Source organism: Aplysia californica, unplaced genomic scaffold, assembly GCF_000002075.1.
Source record: "Aplysia californica isolate F4 #8 unplaced genomic scaffold, AplCal3.0 scaffold00677, whole genome shotgun sequence".
Lineage (NCBI taxonomy): Eukaryota > Metazoa > Mollusca > Gastropoda > Aplysiida > Aplysiidae > Aplysia > Aplysia californica.
In genome coordinates, this window is record NW_004797947.1 from 272,349 (window position 1) to 300,058 (window position 27,710).

The following is a 27,710-nucleotide window of genomic DNA, read 5'->3' on the forward strand; positions in this document are numbered from 1 at the left end:
TCACGAGCCGCCCCTGTTGGGGGCAGAAATTGGAAATGAAAGCAGACAACAGAACATTGCTAGAGAGCAGGAAAGGAGGTGAAAGGAGACTATTTTAGATAAGAAAATTTTTCGGTCGCCACCAGGATTCAAACACGGGACCTTTGAATGAGAGGCCAACACCTTAACCTCTAGGCCACGAGAGCCCCCCGCTTGATTTTTAAATTTAAATATTGATGTGTGGTGTTTTTCTTGAAAAGTCGGAAGTTTAGTAATTGCTTGAAGGGAAGAGGGGAGGGGTGTTAGGAGAAGGAAGCTTTGGAAACTGGAAAGGTTAATGGTAATAGGGGGGAACTTTAGATGTCAATTGGCCTCTATTATTCGGACCCCCGGGGTGCCAATAATCAGGTCATTATTCGGACCCTCGGGAACAGTATTAATATGGGCTGCATTTGTTTTTTCTCTCCCAGGGTGAAGAGGCATTTATAAAACTTATTGGCAAGTTGGTTTTAGTGTTTTTGAAAAACGCAGTGACTATGTTCACTGCGCCGTGAACGTAGATCTTAATCTAGTTAACATGCTACTTTCACAACTCCCTGCATATAGTTTGCAGGCTATGATTTGCCACGTAAATGGAGTCAAATTTTTGTTCAGCAGACAAAACAAACTAAAAAAAACGTACACACACACAGAACCTGGACTTAACTCCTGTTCTGCTGCTGTGCCGAGACACGAGTCTTATCACTGAGCTCTGATCATGTCTAAGTGGGTCAATTTGTTATAATTTCTTTTGACGAACATCTAGCTACCTACTTAGCATGTTTTGAATGAGACACACACCTTGGTTATGAACCAATGCCGGCAGTTCTACATGTAGGCCACAAACGCACACAAACTCAAGCAGACTGACGCACACACACAGTCGTCACATGGATGATGCTCGGCGCATGTGCACTGAGCAAGGAGGGCCGGACTGATACAAGTTCCAACCGGAACCCGGACAGAGTGTGTCTAAATATGGAAGGGGGTCTCGATAATGACCAGATTATTAGCAATGCCCACCGAGCGCGTTTTGTTCTGCCGATTTTTGGTCCCCGCTGCGGGGATGTTTCGTGGTACGAACTAATGCAATGGTTGTTGTCTTCAACTCACTCTCACGCCGCTTCTCGGTAAAGGATATGAATAAAACTTGGCAGCCAATCAGAAAAGAGGTCAGTCTCGTAGTATGCAGATTGACAAGTTTGTGCCCATCGAAGTAGCAGTCAAAAACGTTTGCAAAAGTGGTTGATGTGGTGCGCTTTGAAGATTTTTCGGAGCTGTGACTTGTCAAACCGACTGATAAGTTGTTCACCATTTTTCTTTATTCCCTTAAAATTACATGCTTATGTGTTTAGCGGTTTTTGCGTAATCTTTAAAAATGTGGGAGAAGGGGCATTGCCATTTGCGTGTGCTGGGTGAACAACCTGCGGCCGGGAAAGTTCCACTGAGTGACGTCATCAGCCATCGGTCGCCTCGGGCGCTACAGACGAGGCCCTGCTTATGTGAACCGGACAGGGGGGAAGGATACTTGAAAACCAAACGAGGGCCTTGATAACTTACATTTGTGTTGCATTTTAGTCACAATATAGTATACAATAGATGTAGTCATTTTTATTAGCATGAGAGAAGAATAGAAACAGGAAAGCAAGCATCTTGAGAAGTGGTATGGCATTGTGTTTGCGTTATGAAAGCCTATTCCCACCTCTTGAGAAAGCACACACTTGGACTCGTCCTGTTTGCTGTGTTTGGAAAAGTGAGGCAGTAAGATTGTTATTAAAGAGAATGGTACTTATTTAGTCCAGTCTGGGAAGATAGTCCCGTTTATACATTGTTATCGTTCATGCGTGCGTGCGTGCATGTGTGTGAGAGAGAGAGAGAGAGAGAGAGAGAGAGAGAGAGAGAGAGAGAGAGAGAGAGAGAGAGAGAGAGAGAGAGAGAGAGAGAGAGAGAGAGAGAGAGAGAGAGAGAGAGAGAGGGGGGGGGGGGGGAGGGAGGGAGGGAGGGAGGGAGGGAGGTGGGGGTTTAAATATCTGTTACATTTATGGTATGAGTTGTAGCCTACACATGCGAAATATTCCCATGACTTGTAAGCTATATTTAAATCTAAACGCATCTTAATCTACCCTACAATAGGACGCTGTCCAACAATGGATATACACAGAGATGATCTTATTTTCTATTACAAAGTGTTCATATGCTTAGTAGAGCACTGGATTTATTAGACTAATTAATCCAGTTCTCTACTTACATTTTCGTGACAAATTGATCCAGAGCATTGCTTGGCAAGGAGAAATCTTTATGTTGCCAAGTTTCATTCGAATATCATGACGTTGGGAGAAAATATGACTGATAATCTTTATAAATCTGTAAAGAACGCCACTTTTTTACCTGTAAATGTCTTTACAACTCAAAAAGTATGATAGATATTAAAAGTCTGACAGCATGACTATATTCTGCATTAAAAACTGTACTAGACTGCCAAGTTTCATTTACATACTCCAAAAAATAGACTAGCTATGACAAATATTGTCTCAAAACGCACAGAAAACTGCAACATTTTTACCTATAAATGTCTTCATAACTCAAAAAGTGGGATAGCTATGAAAAATCTGAAAGCAGGGCTAGATTCTGCACTAGAAAATGTACTGGGTTCCCAAGTTTCATTTACATACTCCGAGAAATGAGCGAGTTATATTGTGACGAATATTGTCTCAAAACTCATCAAAGAACGTCCCATATTTTGGGTTTTTTTCATTTATAATTTATATAAAAGTGTACCAAAAATTAATTGATTAAAAAATTCGAAACTTTTTTGTTTATCGATGGATTTCTAAAATTCAAAAAGTTCCATGCTCTGTGAAGATACAATTACAAAATGCACCTATTTGCAAACACTTTCTGACAGAAAAAGATTTTTCGTGGTCTTTGCTAAGATTATTGGCACCCCGGGGGTCCGAATAATGACACTGATGTCAATTGCCAGATTATGAGATATGGATAACCATGGGCATAATGATAGACTAAGTTTAGTTAAACCGAGTTATATACTACTTGGCTTATTTTGTTGACAGAAAGGGCTTACTTCTGAGAAATGGTCATAAGTCTGGGATTTTTTGGAATAAAAATATTTTTCTATAGTTACTTTGTAACAGCTTGCTCCTGACTCAACTGACGGTCCTCTGAAATGATAAAACTTGGGTCAATGTGAGCATAAAAATATTAGGCTAACAATTGAATGCCATGTCTCCCCCCCCCCCCCCAACCCCCAATCACACACACAGAAAAAATTGACCTTGTTTTTCTTAAAAATTTTATGCTTGCAAGATTTATGACTGATTTCATTTTTTCTTTACAGAAGATGCCCTGATTTCTGCCTGCAGAGCAGGAGCTACATCAGAAGTTAAAAGGTTGCTTACCCTTGGTGTTGATGTGAACAAACGACACGAACTGGGTTGGGCAGCTCTCCATGTGGCTGCAGTGAACAAACATTCAGAGTTAGTACATCTATGAAAAAGAGTATTGAAAGAACATTTTAAGAAGAGTTGTTGTTGTTGTTGCTTTTAAAAATGCAAACTTTATGTGTTTTAGAGTTAGATCTTTTTACGCCTTGTTGATGTTATGATTTACTCACTGAATGGCTATTTAACAATACTCCTGATGGTCATGAGTACATGGAAAATACAAAGTGAAGATTGATATCACTCCAAAACTGCCCCCTTGCGATGTTCATAAAAGTTAAAAATTGAGTTTGGTCTTTGTTGGTGGTTGTACACCATAAAGTCCTGCAAGTTTTACATGGGTTGCTTTTTTGATTTAGTTGCTTTTAGTTATTTGAGATAGAATACTGTTGATTCAAAAGATGAAACACAGTTTAAAGCGTTTTGTCCCTTTGAGTAACACTTTGCATGTGATCAGCTCTAAGCCAGATCCCTTCTGCACACACCGCTAAGAATGTTCTTCTTATTGTCAAAATTTAAACTCTAAAATACTGATTATAGCATGTGTTGATGAAAAAAATGGAACTTTTCCAAAATGTGAAATGTATGTATTTATGGTTAAATTGCAGTGTTTTACGAATTCTCCGTAGTACCGTATGTAAGTAATTTTATTATTGCGCTAAGCAGAAGAAATTTCCAAAATAGATGTATTGTGTTCAGCTCTTGGGTTCACTTATTGTCAGTTCATATGGGCTTTCTTCTGCTTCAGAATCGTGAAACTGCTTTTGGATGCAGGAGCAGACCCTAATTGTTCGGACCAGTTTTCTACTGTAGCCCAGAAGGCAAGAGAGAAGCAACTGAATGGTTTGCATGGTGAGCCCCGTACTGTTTCCTTTTATTGGATCTGCTACAAATGTACTTTGTCATGCTGAAGAGCCAGTGTCTGTGGAGTAAGGAGAAGACACTTTGCCATTGTTGCAGAAGACTTATGTGCAATTTCTGTGTTGGGAAGTTATTGTGCCAAGTATCTTGATCTGCATGCTGGGATGTTAGGTTTCATTCAGCTTGGGTTGGCCTTGACAGACTGGGTTGAAGCAGTCTTTCTTCTATATTGTTCATTGTTTCAGGAAGCAACATCCCTGCACTCCGGACATGTCCATTAATGCTCCGTTGCTCTCTCCAAAATGTTGCCGAGGGTCCTTCCACTGATTGTGCCAGTGCACATCTGGTTGAACGTTCTTCTGTTCTTTCGTGCAAGGATGCCAGATTTTCCGCTTCCTTTTTGTATTCCCAAAAGCATCATCCTCTCCACAGCAATACTGGCCTCTGCCTCCGTATCTTCTTCAGTCTTTCTTCTAAGTGATATTAATAGTATTAATAGGGCCGTAAAACATGTAGTCTTTATAATTATCTCTAGTGTCAAAGTGGTTTCTTTGTGTCCAGTTAGTTTTCTAGTATGTGGGCCAGTTTTAAAAAAACAGCCAACTGTAAACAGCCAAACTTGATCACAAACAGAAAGGTCTCAAAGGTCACTTTTGGTAGTTGGAAGAATGGGGGATATTTGTGATGTGAAATCTCACTCAACTGTAGGCTCTCTTTAACTTTACAACAGTTAAACCTTGAATTAGTGAGGAGTTAATCTATTTCTGTATGTGCTTTGCCACTTGTGGCGTCGATGGTCCAGTGGTTAGGCTACCGTTAAGTTGCGGGTTCGGGGGTTGGAGCAGTAGGTCTGACATTGTGTCCCTGGGAAAGGCACTTTACACACATTTTCCTCACTTCACCCAGGTGGGAATGGGTACCCGGCCATAGACGGCGAAAGATCTTGTCTGTATGATAGTCTTTTAGCGCCTATATATGGCCTCTTGCACTATATGCTTCCCAGGAAGTTTTAGGTTGCTTCAGGATGCTCTCAGGTCTGCTGGGGTAATAGTATAGATTGTGAAGCGCATAGAGCTTGCTGTTGTTTGGGATTTGCGCTATACAAATGCTATCTATTATGTTTTATTACTTGTCTTTTTTTTACTTTTTCAGTTCTACTGACGAGAGAAGAGGAATTTTCTGATCGTTTGAGCAATCGTGCCAACTTTCAAGATTGTACACCTCTTCACTATGCAGTGCTCATCAATGACAAAACGTCTGTTCGCTACCTCTTGGATGCAGGTATACAGACCCTCCCTTCTCTTCTAAAATGAAAATAAAGAAATTTAAAGAAATTAATAAGATTCCACTTTATTGATCATAGTGGGGAAATTTGGTTTACAATGGCTTACATACATATTATATTATATATAATATACTTACATAAATTCGTACACACTGACATCATAAACATATATGCATTAATTCATCAATGTATAGAATACACAATGTCGCACCAATAGACATTCTTATTCAGACCTTATTTATCTGGTTGATGTAGATATACGGCTGTTTACTTAACCGAACTCAAAATGTAAGAATATATGGATTTCTTGGAAGGCTGATTGCCAAGATTTGAGGGCATTACTAGTAGCTACAGATTTTTTTCTTTCTCTGTAATCGCACTGCCTTTCTTACTTTTTCTTTGTTTTCAACTCTTTTTTTTTTCAACTCTGTATTTAGAAAAAGATTTTTATTCTAAAAAAGTCCCGGACTTAAGACCGTGGGTAGTTGGCTGATGCTCTGGTGTGGTTTGTTCCTTTTTTCCTATCAAACATCTATCGTCCTTATCTCTCCTCCTTTTTCATGTATGTTACTCTCTTGTGTATGTTACTCTCTTGTAATAGATCTATTCTTCAGCTCTTATATGACCTTATTGTGTTGCAAGTGCGGTAAAACACTTACTAAGACAAAAAGATTTATGACCATTCTCAAAAGTAAGCCCTTTCTGTCAACAAAGCATCTGTTGATGTACTTCTGTTTACCTAAACTAGACTGATTGCTTATTTATGTTTTCCCAAGGGGCCGACCCCACAACTGAGAACATTCTGGGCCACCGAGCTCTGGAGTACACCAGAGACCCCAGTATTAGGGAGATGTTGGAAGCGTCTGCCAAACGTGTAAGTTTTACAATTCTTTTAGTAGGTAGCGTAAACACGGCCTTGCGGGCACTCGCGGCCTTCTGACCGCGTGGTATGGGTGAAATCGGGGTAATTCTGATCACTGTTTCTTTGCTCTTTCGCTATAAAACACCAAATGCTGTACACCTTGTAAAAGTTCAGTTTTTCCTCGTTACAATGATGTAAGTTATTTATATGTCCGATTATTAGGAGCTGGAGAATCGCCGACAAAAGCGAAGCCCCTCGCGGTCGGAATGCGTGGTCGGCCGGTTCAAAAATTGACACGCGTGCATTCAAATGCTTCGCGGAACGAGCGATGATTAAATACTGTCTTTTCATTGGTGGAGAACTGTAGAGCTCTAAACAGGCTTTCCCGTGATATTTATTTGGCCTTTGGCGTTTAAATAGAAAGCTTTCAAAAATGCTTTCAAAATGTTTAAAGATCACTTTTTACACAAAATATGTAAAATACCGGCTCAAAAAAGGCACCGCGCGCTCATATGACCTTATGCAGTTGCGAGCGCTGTAAAACCCTATACTAAACAAACAAACAACAAAAAAGCATTAATGAAAAGATCAGTTTATGTTGTATTAGAATAAAGTAATCAGTTTGGAATTGTTTCACATCAATCCTTCCGCGAGACTCGGAAAGCATGTGACCCCGCACGCAGGGTACACTACAGTATAAGCCGACTCGCTCGCCGCGGGGGCCGGTGCGGCGCCGGCCGGGTCAACGCTCGGTGTTTTTGTTGAAATAACGACAGATCATCGTGTTTGAAGTGATAAAATACTGATTTGTAATGATCTCACAGTCTTGAAAAAAATGAGGCTCCATATATTTGTTATAGTGATTGTACTCTGTTAATGTGGAGATGTTTAGTGCACTTGGTACTCTTTTATTTTCTGTCAAACATGGGGTTGCAGCCAGTGACTGACTTTAACAAATTAAATCAAATTTTATACAACTACCATTATCTTTAAAATTGACTAGAGGTTAAAGAATGGTTCCAAAATGCTCAGTGGGTATAGGCCTTTCAAATGGAACAGATAAATTTGGCACACAGCTACTTTGAAAATTTAGTTTCTGGTACCTACTTTTAGTAAGTTTTGACTTCTTTTAATAGGTTTTAGAATTCTGTTCAAAAGTTAAAAATTTGGCGCTCATATGACCTTATGCAGTTGCGAGTGCCGTAAAACCCTCTACTATATAAAAAAAATAATAAAAAGTTTAAAAATTCTCTTCATAAATGTTAATTGTCTTTGTAAGCATGTTTTGTTGTTTTTTTTGTATAAATCTTTGTCTCTCTTTTACTTTCAGTTTTGAGTTGGTAGCCGTCATACGAGGGCATTGCCTATAGAAGGTCTTTATTTTTAACAATCCCTCCGTTGTTTCTGTCCTTTCCTTTTTATCCCAGCACTAAGCGTTTGTTAAGTACTAGTACTTTTTTTAATGCACTTCTGTTTAATCTGTTTAGCTTCAACCAACCCACCCATTACACTCTGTAATCGTTTAACCTTTGAGCCCTGCGCCCCCCCCCCCCCCCACTGCATTAGCCTACAGGATACAGGCACCTGAGCTCCTTTTCTTTGACTATTACTGTTAGATATTCACTACACTATTCACGACCGTATGCTAAGGCATGTGTTTGGTGCACAGAAGGGTACAGATGGTCACATTCAGGGCATGGGGTTGACGTAACCTGCTGTCTTTAGCCTGTTTTCAAATTGCTTGTTCCCAGTTCAAGGAAGAGAAGGAAGCCCGTGAGGCTGAGGAAAGACGAAGGTTCCCTCTGGAGTTACGTCTGAAGGAGAACATCATAGGACAGGAAGCTGCCATCAACACTGTTGCCGCTGGTTCGTGGTTTGTGTCCCTGATCGGCTTTGTTTTGTATTTTTAAAGAGATCAATCATTTCTACATTGGCCCTAAGGCAGAGATGTCACTAAGGAGCCACTTTCATGGGGCTGAGAACAGGCATAATGTACATGGGAAACTCACTTTTCTATGTTTCAAGGAAACACTGCATTATAATAGTAAGGATTAAAATAGAAAAAAAGCTCACCCATAAATCAAACAATTTTCTTAGACGTTCTGATTGCCTTTCAGGATAGTTGGGAGTCGCCACTGGGAGGAACTAATTCTTTTATTTGCCTCTGCTGATTTCCGATACAAAAGCTAGTCTCAGCTCAAATGTATTGACAAGTGTGGTGACTCAAGTTTATTGTTTTGAAATGGTTACAGCGAATCTCACTTTTGTCTTCACAGCTGTGCGTCGTAAGGAGAATGGCTGGTATGATGAGGACCATCCATTGGTCTTTCTTTTCCTAGGATCCTCCGGCATTGGTAAGGAATTTCTCGACGACCACAGCAGCCATAGTGGGTCTTTTTTTCCATAATACCTCTTTTCCCGAGGCTAGCTTTGGCTTCTTTTATTTTTTTGTTGAGATACCCTAGGAAGTTATAGTGCCAACTCTGTCACAAAAAAAAGTAAAAATGCAATGAAATAAAATTACGCTTTTTATTGATTCCCGTGGGAAAAACTAGTTTATAGTGCCATACCTGCATACATGCATGAATAAGTTCGTACAATAATTTTTCTTTGTTATATAATTTGCAGAACCACACCAATACAATCAACACGTAACTGTTGATAGCTTGTGTGCTGCACCTTGTTTTTGAGCCTTGGTAATCATGTCTTGCACAAGGACACACCACAGTGACCACATATCTAAACGACATGTCACGGACGTATGGTAAGAATTATTGTGAGTTTGAGCTCAATGACCACACAAACATTGGAGAACTCCCACCTGAAGTACTGTTGTCTTGTCTAAAAGGGGCAGTGTACTGTTTGTGTTTGCTGTTACTTTTTTTAAAAACATGATTTTGCCAACATTTGTTCTCAGATTTGGCTGATATTTTCTTTTTGATTTGATTTATGTTTTTTTTTTTGCTTATTGGGCTGACTTTTTTTTCTCTTTTTTTCTGATTTGGCTTTCTAGGCAAAACAGAGCTGGCGAAACAAGTCTCCAATTATATACACAAAAACAAGAAAGAGGTGAGTGTTGCGTTGACGTTCTGTTGTTGTCTGTGTGTACTTTTAAGTTGTTTCCATCGCTCGTGGTTGGAGGATTCCACTAGCAGGTCTTTCTTCTATACAGTCCCTTTGCTATTTTTGCTTTATCTGTATTGATATTTCCCAGCACTAAATGACCATCATTTTGCTGATGAGCTCCTATTTTCTCAAACAAATACAAGCTGTGTTTCATACTGAGTTCCATGACTGAAATATTACATTCATGGAAGTGTCTTTTCTCTGATTAATGGATGAATAACATATTTTGGTACCTTTTTCATATGGGGACCGGTGAACTTCGTAAATAATGTACTTATAATTGTGAGACCATTTTCCTGACTGATTATTGCATGCTAAAACAAATGGAGGGCAGTACAGAAAATCATTTTTACCTTCTGCAATGTGAACAATGTTTTTGCTTTCAAGAAGCCGACCACTGTCATATTTCATTTCATGCATATGTCTTGTGTTTTTTTCTTAAGAGTTGCCATGTTATTAGTTGGTAATGATAGAAGGAAAGAGGGAGTATATGATTGAGAGGTGAGAATTTAATTTGTAGATATGATCAGAAGCCAGTGAAAACATTCTGACAATTTCTTTCAAAGGAAGATCAATATACTTCCTATGTATATATATCTTACCTCATCTCACCATATCTTATCTTATTTTATCTATCTTATATGATGTTCTGTCTTCTTCAGGGTTTCATTCGCATCGACATGTCTGAGTACCAGGAAAGACATGAGGTAAAGTCTTAGATGAAATTCTGTAGAAATGTTGGGAAAATTTCTTGACTGTTCTGTTGTAAAAAGGTATTTTGAATATTTTTGTTGTTTTTTTCTGTCAAATTGAAATGCTGCTGTTTTTTTATATGAAAGGGCTAATACCCTAAAATTCTGAATAAAATTTAATTCTGTTCTTTATCTCGACAAATAAAAAGAATGAAAATGAACTGACTTTACTCCATTGTTTGACCAACAGGTGGCCAAGTTCATCGGTTCCCCACCAGGCTATGTGGGCCATGATGAGGGAGGTCAGCTGACCAAAGCACTGACCAAATGTCCCCAGGCTGTCGTGCTATTTGATGAGGTGGACAAAGCACACCCAGACGTGCTCACAATCATGTTACAACTCTTTGATGAGGTAATTGAGTCCTTCCGTCCTTCCTTCCTTCCTTCCTTCCCTCCCTCCCTCCCTCCCTCCCTCCCTCCCTCCCTCCCTTTCCTCCCTTCCTCCCTCCCTTCTTCCTTCCTTCCTTCCTTCCTTCCTTCCTTCCTTCCTTCCTTCCTTCCTTCCTTCCTTCCTTCCTTCCTTCCTTCCTTCCTTCCTTCCTTCCTTCCTTCCTTCCTTCCTTCCTTCCTTCCTTCCTTCCTTCCTTCCTTGCTTCCTTCCTTCCTTCTTTCCTTTCTTCAAATGATCTCTTTGTTTTAGAAATCAAATTGATGATGGTAAAAAAAATATTTTGTGTTTAGTCCTTTACCCTACCCCTTTGAGCCCTACCTCCCTGAGCCTACAAGACAGGGGGCTCTCGTGGCCTAGAGGTTAAGGTGTTGACCTCTCATTCAAAGGTCCCGGGTTAGAATCCGGGAAGCGACCGAAAAATTTTCTTCTCTAAAATTGGCTCCTTTCACCTCCTTTCCTGCTCTCTAGCAATGTTCTGTTGTCTACTTTCATTTCCACTTTCTGCCCCCGCCCCCTCACCTCCTTTGCCCCCTCCTCTGGGCTCCTGACTCTTTCTGCAGCCTTTCTACTGCTACTCCTTAGCTCCTCCTTACTGCTGTCTTTCTGCCACATCCCTGATCTTCTGGTAGGAAAGATCTACACCTAGCCTTCTCGGACAAGGGCGAAAAATCTCGGAGGGCCCGTGTGCAAGTTGCGCACGTTAAAGATCCCTTGGTGGTCTAAAATCGATTAGAGTAGGCTTCGGCCGCCACCCGGGCAAAATTCAAAATTTCCTACCAACTGAAAATATTAGGTGTGTCGCGCGCGCTCATATGACCTATGCAGTTGCGAGCGCCGTAAAACACTTTACAAAAACAAAAAACAAACATGAGCCTACAAGACTGTACACCTGAGCCCCTGTCTGTTGACTTGCATACAACCACTGTTGGTTAAGGCAGTTAGTGGGCACCCAGAAGGGTCAAGGTAGTAATGTTCAGGTTTGCGCTTGGGTCCTTCTGGGAAAAGACCTTTTGTTAACCTTTATTTCTATACTTTGAAAATTGAGTCATAATTGGCTACCATGGTCACAGTTTCAGTCAAAGGAAATGATGATAAAGTTGTGTTCTCCCATTCTGCTCTTTCTCAGGGTCGTCTCACCGACGGCAAAGGAAAAACTATCGAGTGCAAAGACGCTATTTTTATAATGACATCTAACCTGGCGAGTGAAGTGATAGCCCAGCATGCTATTGAGCTACGTCAGGAAGCCAGTAAACTGTCTGGGATGAGGGGAGCCTCTAAGATCGGTGAGTTTATGATTTTGTATGTTAAGGTGTATATGTAAGGCTTTGCTATGCAACTTTATTGCAAATTGTGAAAAAAATATTGCAGAAGGAAAAACACAATGAACTGGGGTATTCCTAAATTTTTCCCAACTAAGTTTTATTTTGTCCCTCTCACAGAGAAGGTACCGGCTGTCTTCAGGTACAGACTGTTCCACTCAGTGGGCAAGTCTGCTGGAAGCTCTGACAAGATGAAGAGAGGAAAAACAAAACATTATTACTGTTTTTGATGACTGTATTCTATAGCTATGAACAAAGGGCTGTATGACAAAAGGCATGTTATAAAAAACATTGAATTTATAGAAAAATCCACTCGGCATAAAATCATTGGTTGCAACACCTTTTGTAACAAAGAATTTTTATACTTTGTTCACAGAGGATCTAGAAGAAGCTGAGAAGGTGACAATTTCCAGAAAGTTCAAAGATGAGGTGGTCAGACCAATTTTGAAGGTAAGTTTTGTAACGTTTGAAAATGATGTGAAATTTTCATAGATGCCTAAAAGTAGTCCTAGCGCTGTGTTTTGTTTTTGTGTTTTCTTGCAGTGTTTTTATATGAACTCAAACTGTAATGTGTACCTTTTTCTTTCTGTATATTGTAAACACTGTTATTTTTTACAAGTTTTTAGTGTTCTAGTTTTCACAAGCTCCTTATAGATGGTGGTTGATTATGGGATGTATCATGAATTGATGTAAAAGCACTTTTTAGTGGTTATAGTTTTATTCACAAAACTGTGTTTCTCAGACATTTTCTGTGGTCAAAACCAGTGCTTTAACATTAGTAAAAATAGATTATGGCTTATGAGCTGACTTTGTAAATCTTTAAATTGATGTTTTTTTGTTTTCCCAGTACAAATTTCGCCGAGATGAGTTCTTGGGTCGCATCAACGAAATAGTCTACTTCCTGCCATTCTCGCAGTCGGAACTGTCAAAACTAGTGACCAAAGAATTAAAATTTTGGGCCAAGAGAGTAAGTCTTTAAAAAAAAGTAAAAGTAACGTATACACCCTTGATCATCTTTTCGAATTACTTTTAGTGTGCAATGTCTGGGGTTGACAATGGGATTGGAGCTGTCTTACAGAATCAAGAAACAGCAGGCTGTGAGCATTGTGATGTGTGAAGACCCTGGGGGGTTATACTCTACTTTCACTGTTTTTTTGTTCTGTTTGCAGGTAATTCTCCTATCAAAAGATAACAAGCACTGTTTGTGATATAATGACTGAGCTCTTTTTTACTATACATAGAAGATGTGAGTTTGATTCCTGTGTGGGGAGGTTATTTTATCAGATCTCACTGTTTGTCTACTGGTATGTTTTATCCCACTCAGCCCAGGTTGACCTTGCCTTGCAGGGTGGAAGCAGCCCACCTCTTGAATAATGCAAATTTTGTCAATGATGGCACAAAGTGTTTTTGATAAAGAAAATAAATAAAATAGCCCATAACTAACCTTTAAAAAGTTTGTCAAAATTGAGAGCAGATGTGCTGGTTCTCTCTGCCTGTTCTGTCATGCAAGCTTCTGTATTTCCATATGTTTGTAACGCTGTTTTAATGGATGGCTGGAGGGTGTGACGGGTAGTTCCTACCTCTGTTCTTTCCTCTGTTTTTTTTTTTTTAATCAGTCTTTTTTTGCCTTTTTTCTACCCCAGACAACCATTTTAGTGTGGATGTGATCCACTTTTCACAAAACCTGTTGTAGGCTCTGCCTCTTGGCTTACCTTTCTTTTCTTTTTTACAGGCCAAAAGCAAACACAACATTAAGCTCTTGTGGGACCACCAAGTGGTGGATGCTCTTGCTGAAGGATTTGATACTCATTACGGGGCTCGGTCCATCAAATATGAGGTATGTTATGCATGGCGCACTGGCAGTGGAATTTTAGTTGCAGCGGGGGGGTTCCCCGACGAGTGCCTTATCACGTTGGAGTCACGCATGTCAGCTCCCTGTCGCCGCTCTGTCTGGGCTGACTTAATTTTTGGTACTTTTCAATGTACAATTTTTGGTGTGTCCCAGTATTTACAGTAATTATCATTCAATGCACCCAAAGCATTCATTTCTGCTCATGGGAATAAAAAAAGAACGGACATTGTAACTTGTCTGTAACTTGTCTATTTCTTTAGACGCGCTGAAGTCGGCAATGCTAAATTGTAAAAATTTTTTGACAAATGTGAATGAAAAAACCCCCAATATAAAACAAACTGCGCAACAAAAACTGTCGAACTTTTGGAACATGAACGACATAACATTGGTGCAGATACTCAGAAAAGATGGTATATGCGCATACCATAGAAAGCTGTAGTTTTGCAACTTTATCCATCTGGCACACAATTCGTTATGAAGTAGTTCCTCCAAATACACTTTTATGTGTCTAATATAATCATGAATATTGGCCTATTTTCTCGAAAGTTTATAAAAATTACCCTGAAGTCTCTCTATCAAAAAGTACAAATAGATTTTATTGCCAGAAGGCATCTACAATGTAATACACTAACAGTATCTGTTACACTCCAGAAATTCCTTACTTTTCTTAAAACGCTAAGTCTAGGTTTTGTAAGTTGACTGAATAACAGGGATGACTTCTCATAATTGGGTTATAAGAATAATTTCTAGCTTTCCGATGACACTGAATCAGCACCAGACTTTTCCAGCTTTTGTTTTTGTTTTCATTTTGTGACCATTTGCAATAACTGACAATGTTTTGATTACATTCATGAGTGTCCGCGCATAATGAATGTGTTAGCTGTCATTAATATTATTCCATACAAGAAGTTTATCTCTACCCACATATTTACCCAGTTTTGTGTTTGAAAAAAATCGCTTAATATACCTTTCTTAGTTGTATGCAGGCTGCCACAGACAAAACATGATTCTTGAACAAATGCAGGGTAACTTTCTCTTATTTAATGGTAAAACAAGAAGAGCTAATGCTGAGTGTCTTTAGTTTATCTTTCTTCTCTTAGAACTTGACTATTACTTCTTGCGCAAATTTAAGATTTCTCATGGCAAAAGACACGATATTCATATACAGTTTAACACATATTTTGGAGAGATCTGTTTTGCCGTTTTAAAATTAACAATCATTTATTCATAAGTTTGTAATTAAAATAGGACAAGTTGGATACTCTACAAACACTTGTCTAGAACAAAAACTAAGGCACAGAAATTAACCATTCTAACATAAAATAAATCTCAAGACGTTGAGCCTTTAGTACATCAGTATAATGGTTCGCTGTGTGGGATAGGGAAGAAGTTATATCGTTTCAAACGTTGACAAAAATGGGAACTTCTTAACCGACACTGGCAAAGTCACTTCAGGGCTCATTAACCCTGTGACCCCGAGCCGAGGAGCTTCGGTGGGCAGCTGAGTCACGCCAACGAAAAGTCGGACGAAAAGTGACGCCGTGTGTGGGTCACTGTCTGTGACAGCACCATCCATCACTTATCCTTGCCCTGTTTACATTATTGGCTGACACTGACAGCTTTTTTTTTAATACTTTCTATGCACTTGGCAATTTTTTAGCGTTCATATTTTTTTGCTCTTAGTGCAAGTGAAAGGAAAGTGTGACTGCTGATGCCAGGTTTGACACTGTGTCCTTCCTAGAAATGAAAATGAGGCTGCAGCTTAATGTCAGTGATTTAATTTGGTCAGTATAGTTTCAGTCTGCAGCTTATGAGCTTTTACCGTTCAGGACCTGTATACCTGAGCTCTTGTTGAAAGTCCAGACTTTCACCAACAGATGTATGAGGAGTATTCTAAGAATTAAGTGGCAGGATAGAATAAGAAATGAAGAACTGTGGGAAAGGACAGGACAAAAGGGTATAGAAGTAGAAATAGGACTAAGAAAGTGGCGATGGATGGGACACACCTTAAGAAAGCGCAGCGGAAACATCACAAGACAGTCACTGCAGTGGAACCCACAAGGAGCATGAGGCAGGGGTAGGCCACGCGAAACATTGAGGAGATGCATGGAAGGGGACATGAGAGAGATGAAGCTCATTTGGAACGATCTTGGCAGGATGGCCCAGGACAGAGATAAATGGAAGAAGCTTGTATGAGGCCTATACCCTGCCAGGGGTGAAAGGCATTGATGATACTTTGAGGGTTCATTTGGTACACTGAGGCATGTTCTCAGGGCCGTCAGATTTAAATGTCAGATAGTTGTATTTCAGTGACATTAAAGTTCTTAAAGAAAAATGTGCCTTTTCTATAATATGTAAGAAAAAATTATTGTTGTTTGAGATAATGTATTCTGTATTTGTCCATAGGAGATAAGTTGGGACTTCTCTACATAAGAAATAAATGTTGTTGTTTTTTCTTTTGACTGGTGTAGAGCTGAATGGTAACTTCTGCACTGTGGAACTCAGATTCACCGAGCTCGGATTCAACGAGAGCTCTGATTCAACGAGAGGACATGGATTCCCTGTTTTTTTTTCTTCTTTAAAATCAATAACAATAACCCGGATTCAAAGAACACTTAAATCAGTAAGCTCGAATTCAACGAGGTTGCTTCAAGGGTGAACAGCCCCCCGCAGACGTGGCTGAGCTCATTTTTCTCCCATAACGAACTTTATCTCTTCTTGGAAACCACCCATTGCACCTGCATTGTGGACCATTATTCACTTACCCAATTGAATGCAACCAATCAGCGGCCTTCTTTCATACCAACACATGCGTTGTTGGCATGCGCACGTGTCTACTCTAGCGAGTGTCGGGGTCAGATAGGCGGCCTGCACAAGTGTGACTGTGTGTGTACGTCGGGAGGGGGCACCATCGGTCCGGGCGTGGAACATCGCAGATACAAACGCTTCAGTCTTTCCCCCCCCGGGAGCGGATCATTATTACAATGATAAGCTAGTCTTAACGTAGATCTACCTAATGAATTGTGCGCTGATTTATGGAATCAAAAGTTCCTGCATGCTAGGCTCTACACAGCAACACAACTTTTCGGGAAACAATCGAGATAACACAGGCGTGCATAATTTGAACGAATTGGTCTTTTTTTTTTTCACAGCTCATAATAAGCAGGCATTCCAGGCACCACTTGTTACTTTTCTTTATATATTACTTGCTCAGTGCCTATAATTATCTACACAAAACCTCATATTTGCTATAACGAACCCTTGGATTCAAAGAGACTTCTCTATACTAAGATGAGAAATGTAAGTTGCGTTTATTTGTTGGTGCAAAGGTGATTGATGACATCTCCTTACATAAGAGATAGATGTATGTTGTGTATATTTGCAAATAGAGAGGTGAATGGTGACTTAGCTATGTCATGAGGTAAACATGTGTTGTGTTTATCCGCAGGTGGAGAGGCGAGTGGTGACCCAGCTAGCCATGGCTCACGAGAGACAGCTCATCGAGAAAGGAAGCGTCATCAAAATCGCAGTTTCCAACTCCAATGATTTACTAGTCAGCCCCAAAAGTTCCAGTAAAAAAACGGTTGAGTGCACCAGCAGTGAGGGTCCCAGCATCAAACTACAGTTACTGCAATCTGGGACGACAAACTCCTACAAGGATCTGGTGTTCAATGATGAGAATCCTTTCTCTGTGCCAAACCAGTAAAGAAAAAAGAAAATGGATTTCAATGTTTCTCGTTCTGATCAGTTTTAAGGAGTATTACATTAGCTTTTTTTTCGAGATATTTATTTCTTTATGTTCATTTTTATGCGACATGATAATGTCAAGATAAAGATTGATACTAATCTATCACTTTTCTTTAGATTTGATCAAGTTGGTTCTTTAACTCAAATGAAGAAAAAAAAAATGGTACAATTTGGGTAGTCCACAGACCAGATCTAACAGCGTGTGCTACATTGTTCTCAAGTTTGTGCAAACAGTTCTTGGTCTCATGTGTAAGAAAAGCTTCCTTTTAAAGATTGCAACTGTAGGTTTCTACCAAAGTGTCTGTGGTGTACTGGATAGACCCTTTACTTTTTCCACAGAAGACTTCTTGTGTTCGATTCCTGTGTAGAGAAGTTATTTAATTGAGTTTCTCGGTCTGTCTGCTGGGATGCTGTATCCAACTCGACCTACGTTGGCCTTGACAGGCAGGGTGGAAGCAACCCACTTCCTAAATCACCTAAATTTGTGTCGATGGGAGCGTGAAACATTTACAGACATCATAATTACAGAAGCAGGTTCCTATGGCTTCTCTGTCACTCAGGGACAATAGTTGTTTTTTAGTCAGAAGATTCATGTAGGCTTTCCTTAAGCTGATATTTAATAATGTTGTCTCCAAGTGCCATTTGTTTTACTTTCTATAACCGCACATTTTTGTGGAGTAAAAAAAGTAAGTAACTTTGTTGGCTGCTTGATAGCCGGAAGAAGAAAAGGTGGAGTTTCCTATAATTTTTCTGATGAATGGGACAATGATATGTTTGTATCCCTGTAAGGATTGTCTGGAAAGGTCTAATTTATGATCTGCGACCTCCCATTATCTAGGGTGTTACTTAGGTTCTCTTTATTTTGGCAGTTGATGCACAAGAGCTCATGACTGTAGGTTCAGGAGTACAGACTCAAAGGGTTAAAATGAATCTCAAAAGACTAACAAAAAAAAGTCAGCTTCGGTGCCTATTCATCAAAAAACAAGCTTCTTTTTGATAGATTTCCAGAGTCTAAATCAACTAAATGTGCTGAAATTCTCGCACATTTCTGCAAATGCATTTTTTCCATCTCTACATGAAAAAAGTCTGCCTGTTTGTGGACTCTTTATGCTTTTTCTTTGTATATTTTGTTATTCAGAGGTTTCCAGCAAACCAGCAACTATGTGCACTATGAGAATTAATTTTAGGTTTTGCAGGCTGTGAAAAAATTGACAGTGATAATTTTGTGAAAAGCACTCTGAGCTTTGTTGTTGAATATTCTGCAAATAAAGTGAAAATTATTGTTTGCCTTCAACATGGGTTTTCTTTTGGTTTGTTGTACATGTATTGAATGAACCTGAGGTCTTAGGAGCATTTGGTCGAAATTTCGTCCTAATTTCAGGAACAAAGAAATCCTATTAGTATAAGCAGCTGTCGACAATCTCTACTACTGTACTACTACAGTGGGCCCCACTTACAACAGTCTCAGTTCTAACAGGATTTTGGCTATAGCATACTTATTTCCTCTCATAACTTATAGTAAAAAGGTGCTTTTATAACAGGCATTCAGACAAACGTGCTCAGCTATAACAGTAACAGTGGTCCAACTGTCGACATGATCCTTAAACAAATGGACAAGAACGCAGAAAAAAAGCAAATGAAGCAGGAAAACGGCCAACATTGATGGTGCATAACTCTTAAGTGATCCAGAATAGGTCAAAGTCGATAGTGCACACATTTTATGATTTGTCATACAGTGGTTAGGGGATTTGGGGGGGGGGGGGGGGGGTAGGCTTGATATGATTTATCCTGATGTTGAGGCAAATCCTGTCAGTGACTTAGAGTAACCTCCTTGGCACTGAGCGCAAGATCTGCTGCAGAGCTATATGTGCTCCTCCCAAACATGGTAACTATTTGGTTACGAATAGTTGTTGAGCATACAGAGCTTGCTGAAGAGTCTATAGAGCATGAATGTTCATGTATGCTATATTATGCAATTATTATCATTATTATTATTTTTTTGTATTGTTATTATTATATGTGAATTTCAAATTATGTCTTGCCAGCGTTATTAACTTCTGTGGGACTAAGTTCATTAAGAATACTAAGATACAAAAAAAAAGAAAAAAATGAGGAAAAAAAATGTCACTCGAAAAGAAAGTAGCATTGAGCGACAAATTGGTACCAGTTGTGGGTAATCTAGGTATGTAATAAAAGTGATTCCTTTGGTTAATCTTTAGTTCCAGTGTAAATATGTAAACGTGATCCCCGGTTTAACAGATGTTGGTCCTGGCTATCTTTGTAGCCAGAGACCACTGTACTAGTATGTAAATTTGCAGTTTCTAATGATTCTCAAGCTTTGGAAGTCACCAAACTTTGATGGCCATTTTCTCGCCAATTTTACCTCTGAAACCAGGCGCCCCCACCTTCTTCAATCGCAAATATCTCGACTTGTATTCTTGATATATGCGTACTTTTTTCAACAAAAGCTAGACGAATGAACTGGCTTTAAAATAATACCAATAACTCCACATGCCCAAAAATGGATGAGCGCCTGATTCCACCGCCTCCGCCTCATGACACAAATGTACAAATTATTTCAAATTTAATCTCTAATATTTTTTAGAAACAATTATCATGTCGATGTTTTTGGGTTTTAGAGCTGCCCTTCTGCAAGAAATTAGCTCCCCAGCTTTGGAAAATAACCTCTCCCTGGGTACTGAGGAGGCTGGAATCCCTAAAATATATTTTGCGAATCGGGCAAGTCTTGGTGTTGAGATGGTGTAGTCCCTCCACCAGTCGAGTGGGTGTGCCTCTCTTGGAAGACAAAGGGTCTCCAGGTGGCGCCGAACTTCCATTTCTGAGGCGGTAAATTGTCGAGCCAATAATTTCTCCTTCTGTTCTCTGTGTAGATCAAATGATGACCACAACAAACTAGGCTTCTTGGCAGGAGTAAGAGATGTTTCATCAGTCTCCTTCAATAAGTCTTCCTCTTGCGTGGGCAGGGGCAGCACGGTGTTCTAAGCGACTTTTTTCAACTTATCCACAGACTCAGCTGATAAGTCGAGGCAGGAAAAGCCGTCACGTTTGAAGCGGGGGTCAAGCAACGTGGAAAAACTCAGGTGGTATTTCGTGTTGATACTTCCAAATTTCTCCTGCAACTGTGTCCTGAGGTATTAGCCTAAGTCAGCTGTATCCCCCAAAAAGGCAGTTGAAGAGAAGATGGACTAGAGGAATTATTTTTGAAGCGGAGGTATGGAGGTCTGTTGACAGCATCGAGAGTTGCTTCGAAAAAGGGCTCCTGTGTTCTCATGGCTGCTCGAGGAACATCCAGTTCAGCTACTGTGATGCACAGGTCTGCTTTTCCTGTAATACAGAGTGCAGTTGTCACATGCTCATGTTGATAAACGTAGGACTGGAGCATTTCAAAGGTGATATTCTACCGTGTCTCCACGTCCTGTTTTAACTTGCGATGCACTGTCTGACTGGTCTTGTATGCGTCTCTCAATGCGATGTTGGCTAATGAGTTATGGTGAAAAAAAGTCACATACAATGTTTGTCACTTTCGTTTTTGCAGCAAACACGTCCGGGGTTTTGCGGATCCACTCCTTAGTTAACCACCTGAATAAGGGTATGGATGAAACAGGGCTGGTGTCTGATCTTCAATATCTCAACAGCATTCTTGACGTTGGCAGCATTGTCTTTGACGATCGTTGTGACTTTTTTCTCGATGCCCTACTCTGGGAAGAGGTGTCGCAGAGCTGAGGCGATTCTCTCCCCTGTGTGTGATCCCTCGAGGGTATTTGTGGACAACATGCGAGAAAGAAGATGCCAGTCAAGATCAATGAAGTGGACCGTCACTGTCATGTAGGCCTCCGCTTGCCTTGATGTCCAACAAGCTGTAGTGATTTTGACGTGATGTCGACGCAATACCATCAACTTGAGGTTCTCGTTGTTGTATGGGTCTGGCAGGAGATGAGAAGTCAATTGTTTCCCCGAAACAATAATGTATCGGGTGTCCATCTTATTCACGAGTCGCCAGAACGCCTTATTCTCTACAACCGAGAGAGGTTGTAAATCTGTTGTGATGAGCGCAAGGACGCTTGAGTCCAATTTTTTTTCCCCTCGCTCTTCCAAGTTTTAACTTTAAAGTGCGCTCAACAACAGCCTCGATTGTCATATGCTTTTCAGGCTCAGTAGATATTGACATTGACGTACCCAGGGCATGTGCAACATTTGTGGGAACTGATGTCGCCGCCGGGATACTCATAGATCTGACGACAGGAGAATCTGCAGATGCAGATGCTGATGTAGATGACTAGATGCTGTAGATGAGGAGGTGAGGCTCAGGAAAGATCTTGGTTGAGCTGATGTTTTAAAGTATGCTCTTCATACAATGCCAACTCAAAAGGATGTTTCAGCCGAAGGAGTCGCATAAAGTTTGTGGTTGAGTTTTTGCAGTATGCCAACTCAGTTTTACAAATGTCACAAACCGCAGATTTCTTGTCACCTTTTAGAATGAATAATTTCCTACATAATCTTGATTTGCCACGGGAAGACATGTTGAGGTCAAAGAAAGGTTTTACAACATGATACTGAGACGATTCGCAAAATGAGGCCAATAAGTTCAATAAGTCTATAATATCACACACTCAATGTGAGGCATAGTCGAGTAGAGCCATGAAGGTGAGAGGTGAGTGTAGTATCAGACAATACTAATTGATTCACCCCCACCATGATTCATTAAAAAATGGCTCCATAAAATCCCTCCTGTCCATTGGTTGGAACCCGTTCATTTTGTTTTTATAGGGAGGTTGGACTATACCATATTTTGTAAAATAAGGGGAGCCATGCTAAAGCTGGGAATCCATAGGCACCGAAACTGAACAGCCGCGAAACGGCACCGGGACGGTAAACATCGCTCAAACAGAAATGTCATTGTCTGAATCCATTAACAGAACGGCACCGGGACAGCACCGCAGTTCTGCGGTACCGCACCGGCACTGTTTACAGACACAGGAGCGGTTCTTCCGGTGCAGCAGAGAAAAAATGTGGGCGTGGCACCTAAATATTCCTTCGAAAATATCACGTTGCATTTCGGGCACTTTTGTTTCCCGAACCTATAGTGCGGTCAAACATTCATTACGTAAATTATCCTCAAATATCTGTTTAACGGGTGAATCAGCGTCATCCATACTTTGCACAGCAGTTTGTATCAATTTGTCTAACTTAATTATATTTTCCCGTAACAATTGAGACTAGTTTTAAAAATTTCTTTATAAATTTATATAAAATACTATAAAACTCCTTCACGCGGAAAATGGGATTGTCTCAGAACTTCCCGCTTCTCACACATTTTGTATACGCATATGGCCCACGTCACAGCTAATCAATGACACTTTTTAGGGGGCAAAACTTGTTACAAGAAATTGATTTTATAGTTAACGCATTTTTTTGCCTTAAAGGTTCTCAAAACATGCGTTCAATGAAGATAGTGTCACGGCTAGAAAAACATGACAGACTTGCTTTTAAAAGCGATATTGCACGAGCCGTGAATCTTTTAAAATTTATAGAAACCACCCACTTGGATGTTTTGTTTGCATTTACTAAGGAATTTTCTAGAATACAGTTAACAGTAATAACAGGTGATTACAAAATATTGATCTGTTAGACAAATTCACACAAATCATTGTGCGAAAACTGGAATCAATAGTTTATATATTTGACAATAAGTTGCGCCACGAATTTTTGACCGCACTACAGACAGTTTTGACTGGGTAGGTGCCATGCTGCTAATGCATCGACACAAAACAAATAAGGCGTAAACCTGTCGTGCCGTACCATGTCTATGGATTCAAACATTGACGTTGCCACTTGCGATACCGCACATTTGATCCTGGTGCCGTTCCACTGCCGTTCAGTTTCTGTGCCTATGGATTTCCAGCTTATAAAGTGTTCCGTTCCGTTCTTGCGCTCGCGACCTAGCGCTAGATCTAGGCCTCTGGCCTACTCTATAGGCTAGTTACAAACATGCCGCCGCCGCATGGTAGTGACAGTGACAGGGAGTGAATGGAAAGGTGATAGAATCTACTGTTCCGCGTTCTGCTGAAGTGAATCGGGAATCGCGTACCGCAGGGCCTCAGGGAAGAGTGGCGATTCAGTTCCTGTGCGACCCTGCACTAGTGGAAGGGTTCAGCTAGGTTTTCCGCTGATTTGATCGATAAAAAGGTAACCCAAGCCAAGGTAAGGCTTCTAAGATAACAATTAAAACGTTTTCTGGTAGAACAAAGAATGGTTGATCAACAAGGTTAGTTTAAAAAAGATTATATGCCTAGATCTTAGTAGATTTTGAATAATCAATGGTTATAAATTAATTGTCTATTTTTTCAACTTGAAATATGTATCTCGAGACTCAGGAGTCGCACATAGACCAGGAAAAACCCGTTTTGAAGGCCATCCAAAGGTCTTTAAAGACATGTATCGGACTTGGTTGTCGGTTCCCTAAATTAAACAAAAATATAGGGAGTTTGAACCCACCATCGCGATGAGACGTCATGTCCGGAACAAAACTCAATGGGGGGCTCTCGTGGCCTAGAGGTTTAGGTGTTCGCCTCTCAGTCAAAGGTCCCGGGTTCGAATCGGGGTAGCGACGGAAAATGTTTTTTCTCTAAAATTGTCTCCTTTCACCTCCTTTCCTGCTCTCTAGCAATGTTCTGTCATCTGCTTTCGTCTCCACGTTCTACCCCCGTTCCCTCATCTCCTTTGCCCCCTCCTCTGGGCTCCTGATTCTTTCTGCAGCCTTTTTACTGCTACTCCTTGGCTCCTTACTGCTGTCTTTCAGCCACACCCTTGATCTTCTGGTAGGAAAGATCTAGATCTACTCCTTGCCTTCTCGGACAAGGGCGAAAAATCTCGGAGGTCCCGTGTGCAAGTTGCGTACGTTAAATTAATGATCCCTTGGTGATCTACAATCGATAAGAGTAGGCTCCGGCCGCCACCCGGGCAAAATTCAAAATTTCCAAATGAAAAATGTTTAATGTATCATTACCTGGTGGCAGCGGTAAAAATAAACAAACAGCAAATCCAGTCCCCGTGAGTGTGCATCTAGCTAGAATTAGAAGCCTACAATCGGATTTTTTGGCCCGAATAAACTGTTGTTTGTTAGTTCGTAGCCTCACCCGCTCGAGCAAGTACATGTAGTTAGATCTAGAGGTCAATAACCGTCAATATGTCCTCAAAGCAGATTCCCGAGATGATGTGGGAAAGCGAAAACGTGGCAGATTCGTTCAAAATGTTTAAACAAAGACTCGAACTCTATTTTGCCACAAAGAAGAAACATAAGGACGACCAGGTCGCCTACATACTCCTCCAAATTGGCGAGAAAGGCCTTCGCATGTTTAATGCCATGACACTCACCGACGCCGAAAAGAAAGATCCAGCTATTATATTTCATAAACTGGGCGAACAAATCGAGCCGGCTGAACACTTTCGCGTGAGTAGACTCAAACTCATGAGCATGAGGCAGGTCAAATCAGAATCATTAGACGATTTTGTGACAAGGGCGCAGCTTCAGGCACAGAAGTGTGCTTTCGACAGTGTGGTGGAACTGGAAGAGAGACTGATCGAATTAATCATTTCAAGCACACCCATCGGAGACTTCCAAAGGAAACTTCTTGAACAGCAAAAGGGTGTCAAATTGGCCAATGTAATAAAGATGGGTCGCACATTCGAGGCCACTGCATCACACGTACAGCAGCTACAAACAATGGCAGATTCTACCAGCATCAGCGCCATCAAGTCCAGCACTTGTCCCCCTTGCAGAAACTGCGGCGGGCAGCACAAACCACGGGAATGCCCAGCCCATGGTATTACCTGCCATACTTGCGGCAAAACTAACCACTTCGCCAAAGTTTGCCGTTCCGGGCCGCACCAGTCTTCACGCATAGATCTACCTTCACGCGGACGCTGGCAAAGACGTGGCGGATCAGGCAGCCGAGGTGGAGGACTTCAGCGGAAGCCGCTAGAGGCAAAAATCAAGGCGACGCAGGCTGAAATCGACGAAGAGAACTTTGACGACCTAACATTCAGCCCGGTCACCATCTCTTCTGTTTCTTCACTACCCCAGCAACGGGACGAAACATTCGTCAAGCTCAAAATACTACCTCCAAACAGAGCTGGGCAACACAACATCATTGTCAAGGTCGACACAGACGCACAGGGGAACACACTGCCCCTGCGCATGTTTAGGGACATGTTCCCTGAGCAGCTGACAATGGAGGGGGTCCCGGCCAAACAGGTCTTAAGAGAGAAAGGCAGCACAAGGCTGACTGCCTACAACGGTACAGACATTCCCTGCCTTGGCAAGACAGCTTTTCCCTGTCGCTACAGAGGCGAGTGGCAGGAAACAGGATTCTATGTCGTAGACGTAGAAGGACCAGTCATCATTAGACTGCCTTCATGCGAAAAATTGAAAGCAGTGACACTGCACTGCAGCATTTCAACGTCACACCCATCTACCAAGGACAAGATCATTTGCGTCCAGGACCTGATGAAAGACCACCCAGAACAGTTTGACAGAATCGGTAAGATGCCTGGCCCCGTCAGGTTGGTGGTGGATCCAGACGTCCCGCCACACATCGACGCACCAAGGAAAACTCCAATTGATCTCAGAGACGCGATCAGGGAGGAGCTTGAGAGCATGGTGGCAAGTGGTGTAATCAGAAAGATAACAGTGCCTGCGGATGGGGTATCAAGCCTCGCCTACTCAAAGAAGAAGTCAGGGAAGCTTCGAATCTGCTTAGATCCACGTCACCTGAATCTTGCACTGAAAAGTCCACACCACAAAATTCCGACCATTGAAGAGCTGACGCATCAATTCTGTGGAAGTCGCTACTTCTCCAAATTGGACGCCAAGAGTGGCTACTGGTCAGTTCAGCTCGACGAAGAAAGCCAGCTCTTGACGACGTTCCAGATTCCATATGGCCGATACTGTTTCACCAGACTACCATTCGGTCTCAAGGTCTCTCAGGACATTTTCCAGCTGAAAATGGACCAGATCTTTGAAAGCGTGAAAGGAGCCACCGGCATCTCGGACGACGTTGTGATCTACGGAAAGACAGATGAAGAACACGACGAAGGCCTGCGCAACCTGATGAAAGCCGCAGCAGAGGATGGATTGGTCTTCAACTCAGAGAAGTGCACCATAAAGACTCAGTCCATCACATTCTTTGGCGCCACGTACACTCCTGAAGGCGTGCATCCTGATCCTGACAAGGTCAACGACTCGAAAGCCATGCCAGCGCCAACGTCCAAGAAAGAACTGCAGGAATTCCTTGCATTCGTGACCTACATGTCGCCATTCATCAACAACATGGCCGAAAAAGCAGCTCCACTCAGAGAACTCCTGAAGAAGGACTCGTTCTTCATCTGGGGCGAACACCATCAGAAATGCTTCCATGCTCTGAAGGATGCAGTTTCAGAGAACGCCACTCTGGTCTACTTCGACACAGGTACAACACCAACACTGGAGACAGACGCTAGCATCCAAGGTCTAGGCGTGACACTCCTTCAGCATGACAAGCCTGTTGCATATGCGTCCAAGACTCTGACGGACGCCGAAACACGATACGCCTGCATTGAGCGAGAACTCCTGGCCATCGTCTACGGAGTAGAACGGTTTCACACCTACCTCTACGGTCAGAAATTTCTCGTCAGAACAGATCACAAACCACTCGTCATGATCCTCGACAAACACCTCGTCAGAGCACCTCCCAGGCTACAGCAAATGCTCCTAGTATAACTTCACCATCGAATACAAGCCTGGAAAAGACATGACAGTAGCAGACACACTGTCCAGACTGCCAAGCCCCGGCAACGACAAAACCATCGACCTCGACCTCACCGTTGGCCAAGTCAGATTCAGCACGGACAAAATCAAATCACTCCAAGAAGAAACCAAATGTGACCCTACTCTGAGCAAACTACATCTTGATCTAGTGGTGGCCTGGTGGGCGTTACCCATGAGGCCTTGAAATCCAAAATGGCCGCCAAATGGCAAATA

General features: G+C 41.3%; 2 protein-coding genes across 2 annotated transcripts in view; both read left to right on the forward strand.

The window, feature by feature from the left end:
- The window catches only part of LOC101846917 (caseinolytic peptidase B protein homolog), a 21,944-nt gene extending 2,979 nt beyond the window's left edge, over positions 1-18,965 (forward strand). Inside the window, exons 2-15 of the mRNA XM_005108311.3 lie at positions 3,374-3,512; positions 4,225-4,328; positions 5,490-5,618; positions 6,399-6,496; positions 8,236-8,350; positions 8,761-8,838; positions 9,498-9,553; positions 10,273-10,317; positions 10,553-10,714; positions 11,880-12,036; positions 12,449-12,522; positions 12,920-13,039; positions 13,805-13,909; positions 17,373-18,965. Of these exons, the coding sequence (XP_005108368.1) occupies positions 3,374-3,512; positions 4,225-4,328; positions 5,490-5,618; positions 6,399-6,496; positions 8,236-8,350; positions 8,761-8,838; positions 9,498-9,553; positions 10,273-10,317; positions 10,553-10,714; positions 11,880-12,036; positions 12,449-12,522; positions 12,920-13,039; positions 13,805-13,909; positions 17,373-17,630 (1,640 nt within the window). The 3' untranslated portion in view covers positions 17,631-18,965. The remainder of the gene's footprint in view (positions 1-3,373; positions 3,513-4,224; positions 4,329-5,489; positions 5,619-6,398; positions 6,497-8,235; positions 8,351-8,760; positions 8,839-9,497; positions 9,554-10,272; positions 10,318-10,552; positions 10,715-11,879; positions 12,037-12,448; positions 12,523-12,919; positions 13,040-13,804; positions 13,910-17,372) is intronic.
- Positions 18,966-24,878: 5,913 nt separating this feature from the next.
- Positions 24,879-27,449, forward strand: LOC101847612 (uncharacterized protein K02A2.6-like). The gene has a single exon (XM_005108314.1). The coding sequence runs from the start codon at positions 24,879-24,881 to the stop codon at positions 27,447-27,449; it is 2,571 nt and encodes an 856-aa protein (XP_005108371.1).
- Positions 27,450-27,710: the final 261 nt, after the last annotated feature.

Bases quoted from the DNA above. Each gene is read 5' to 3' on its own strand.
- LOC101847612 (XM_005108314.1), top strand. From the start codon at position 24,879: ATGTCCTCAAAGCAGATTCCCGAGATGATGTGGGAAAGCGAAAACGTG.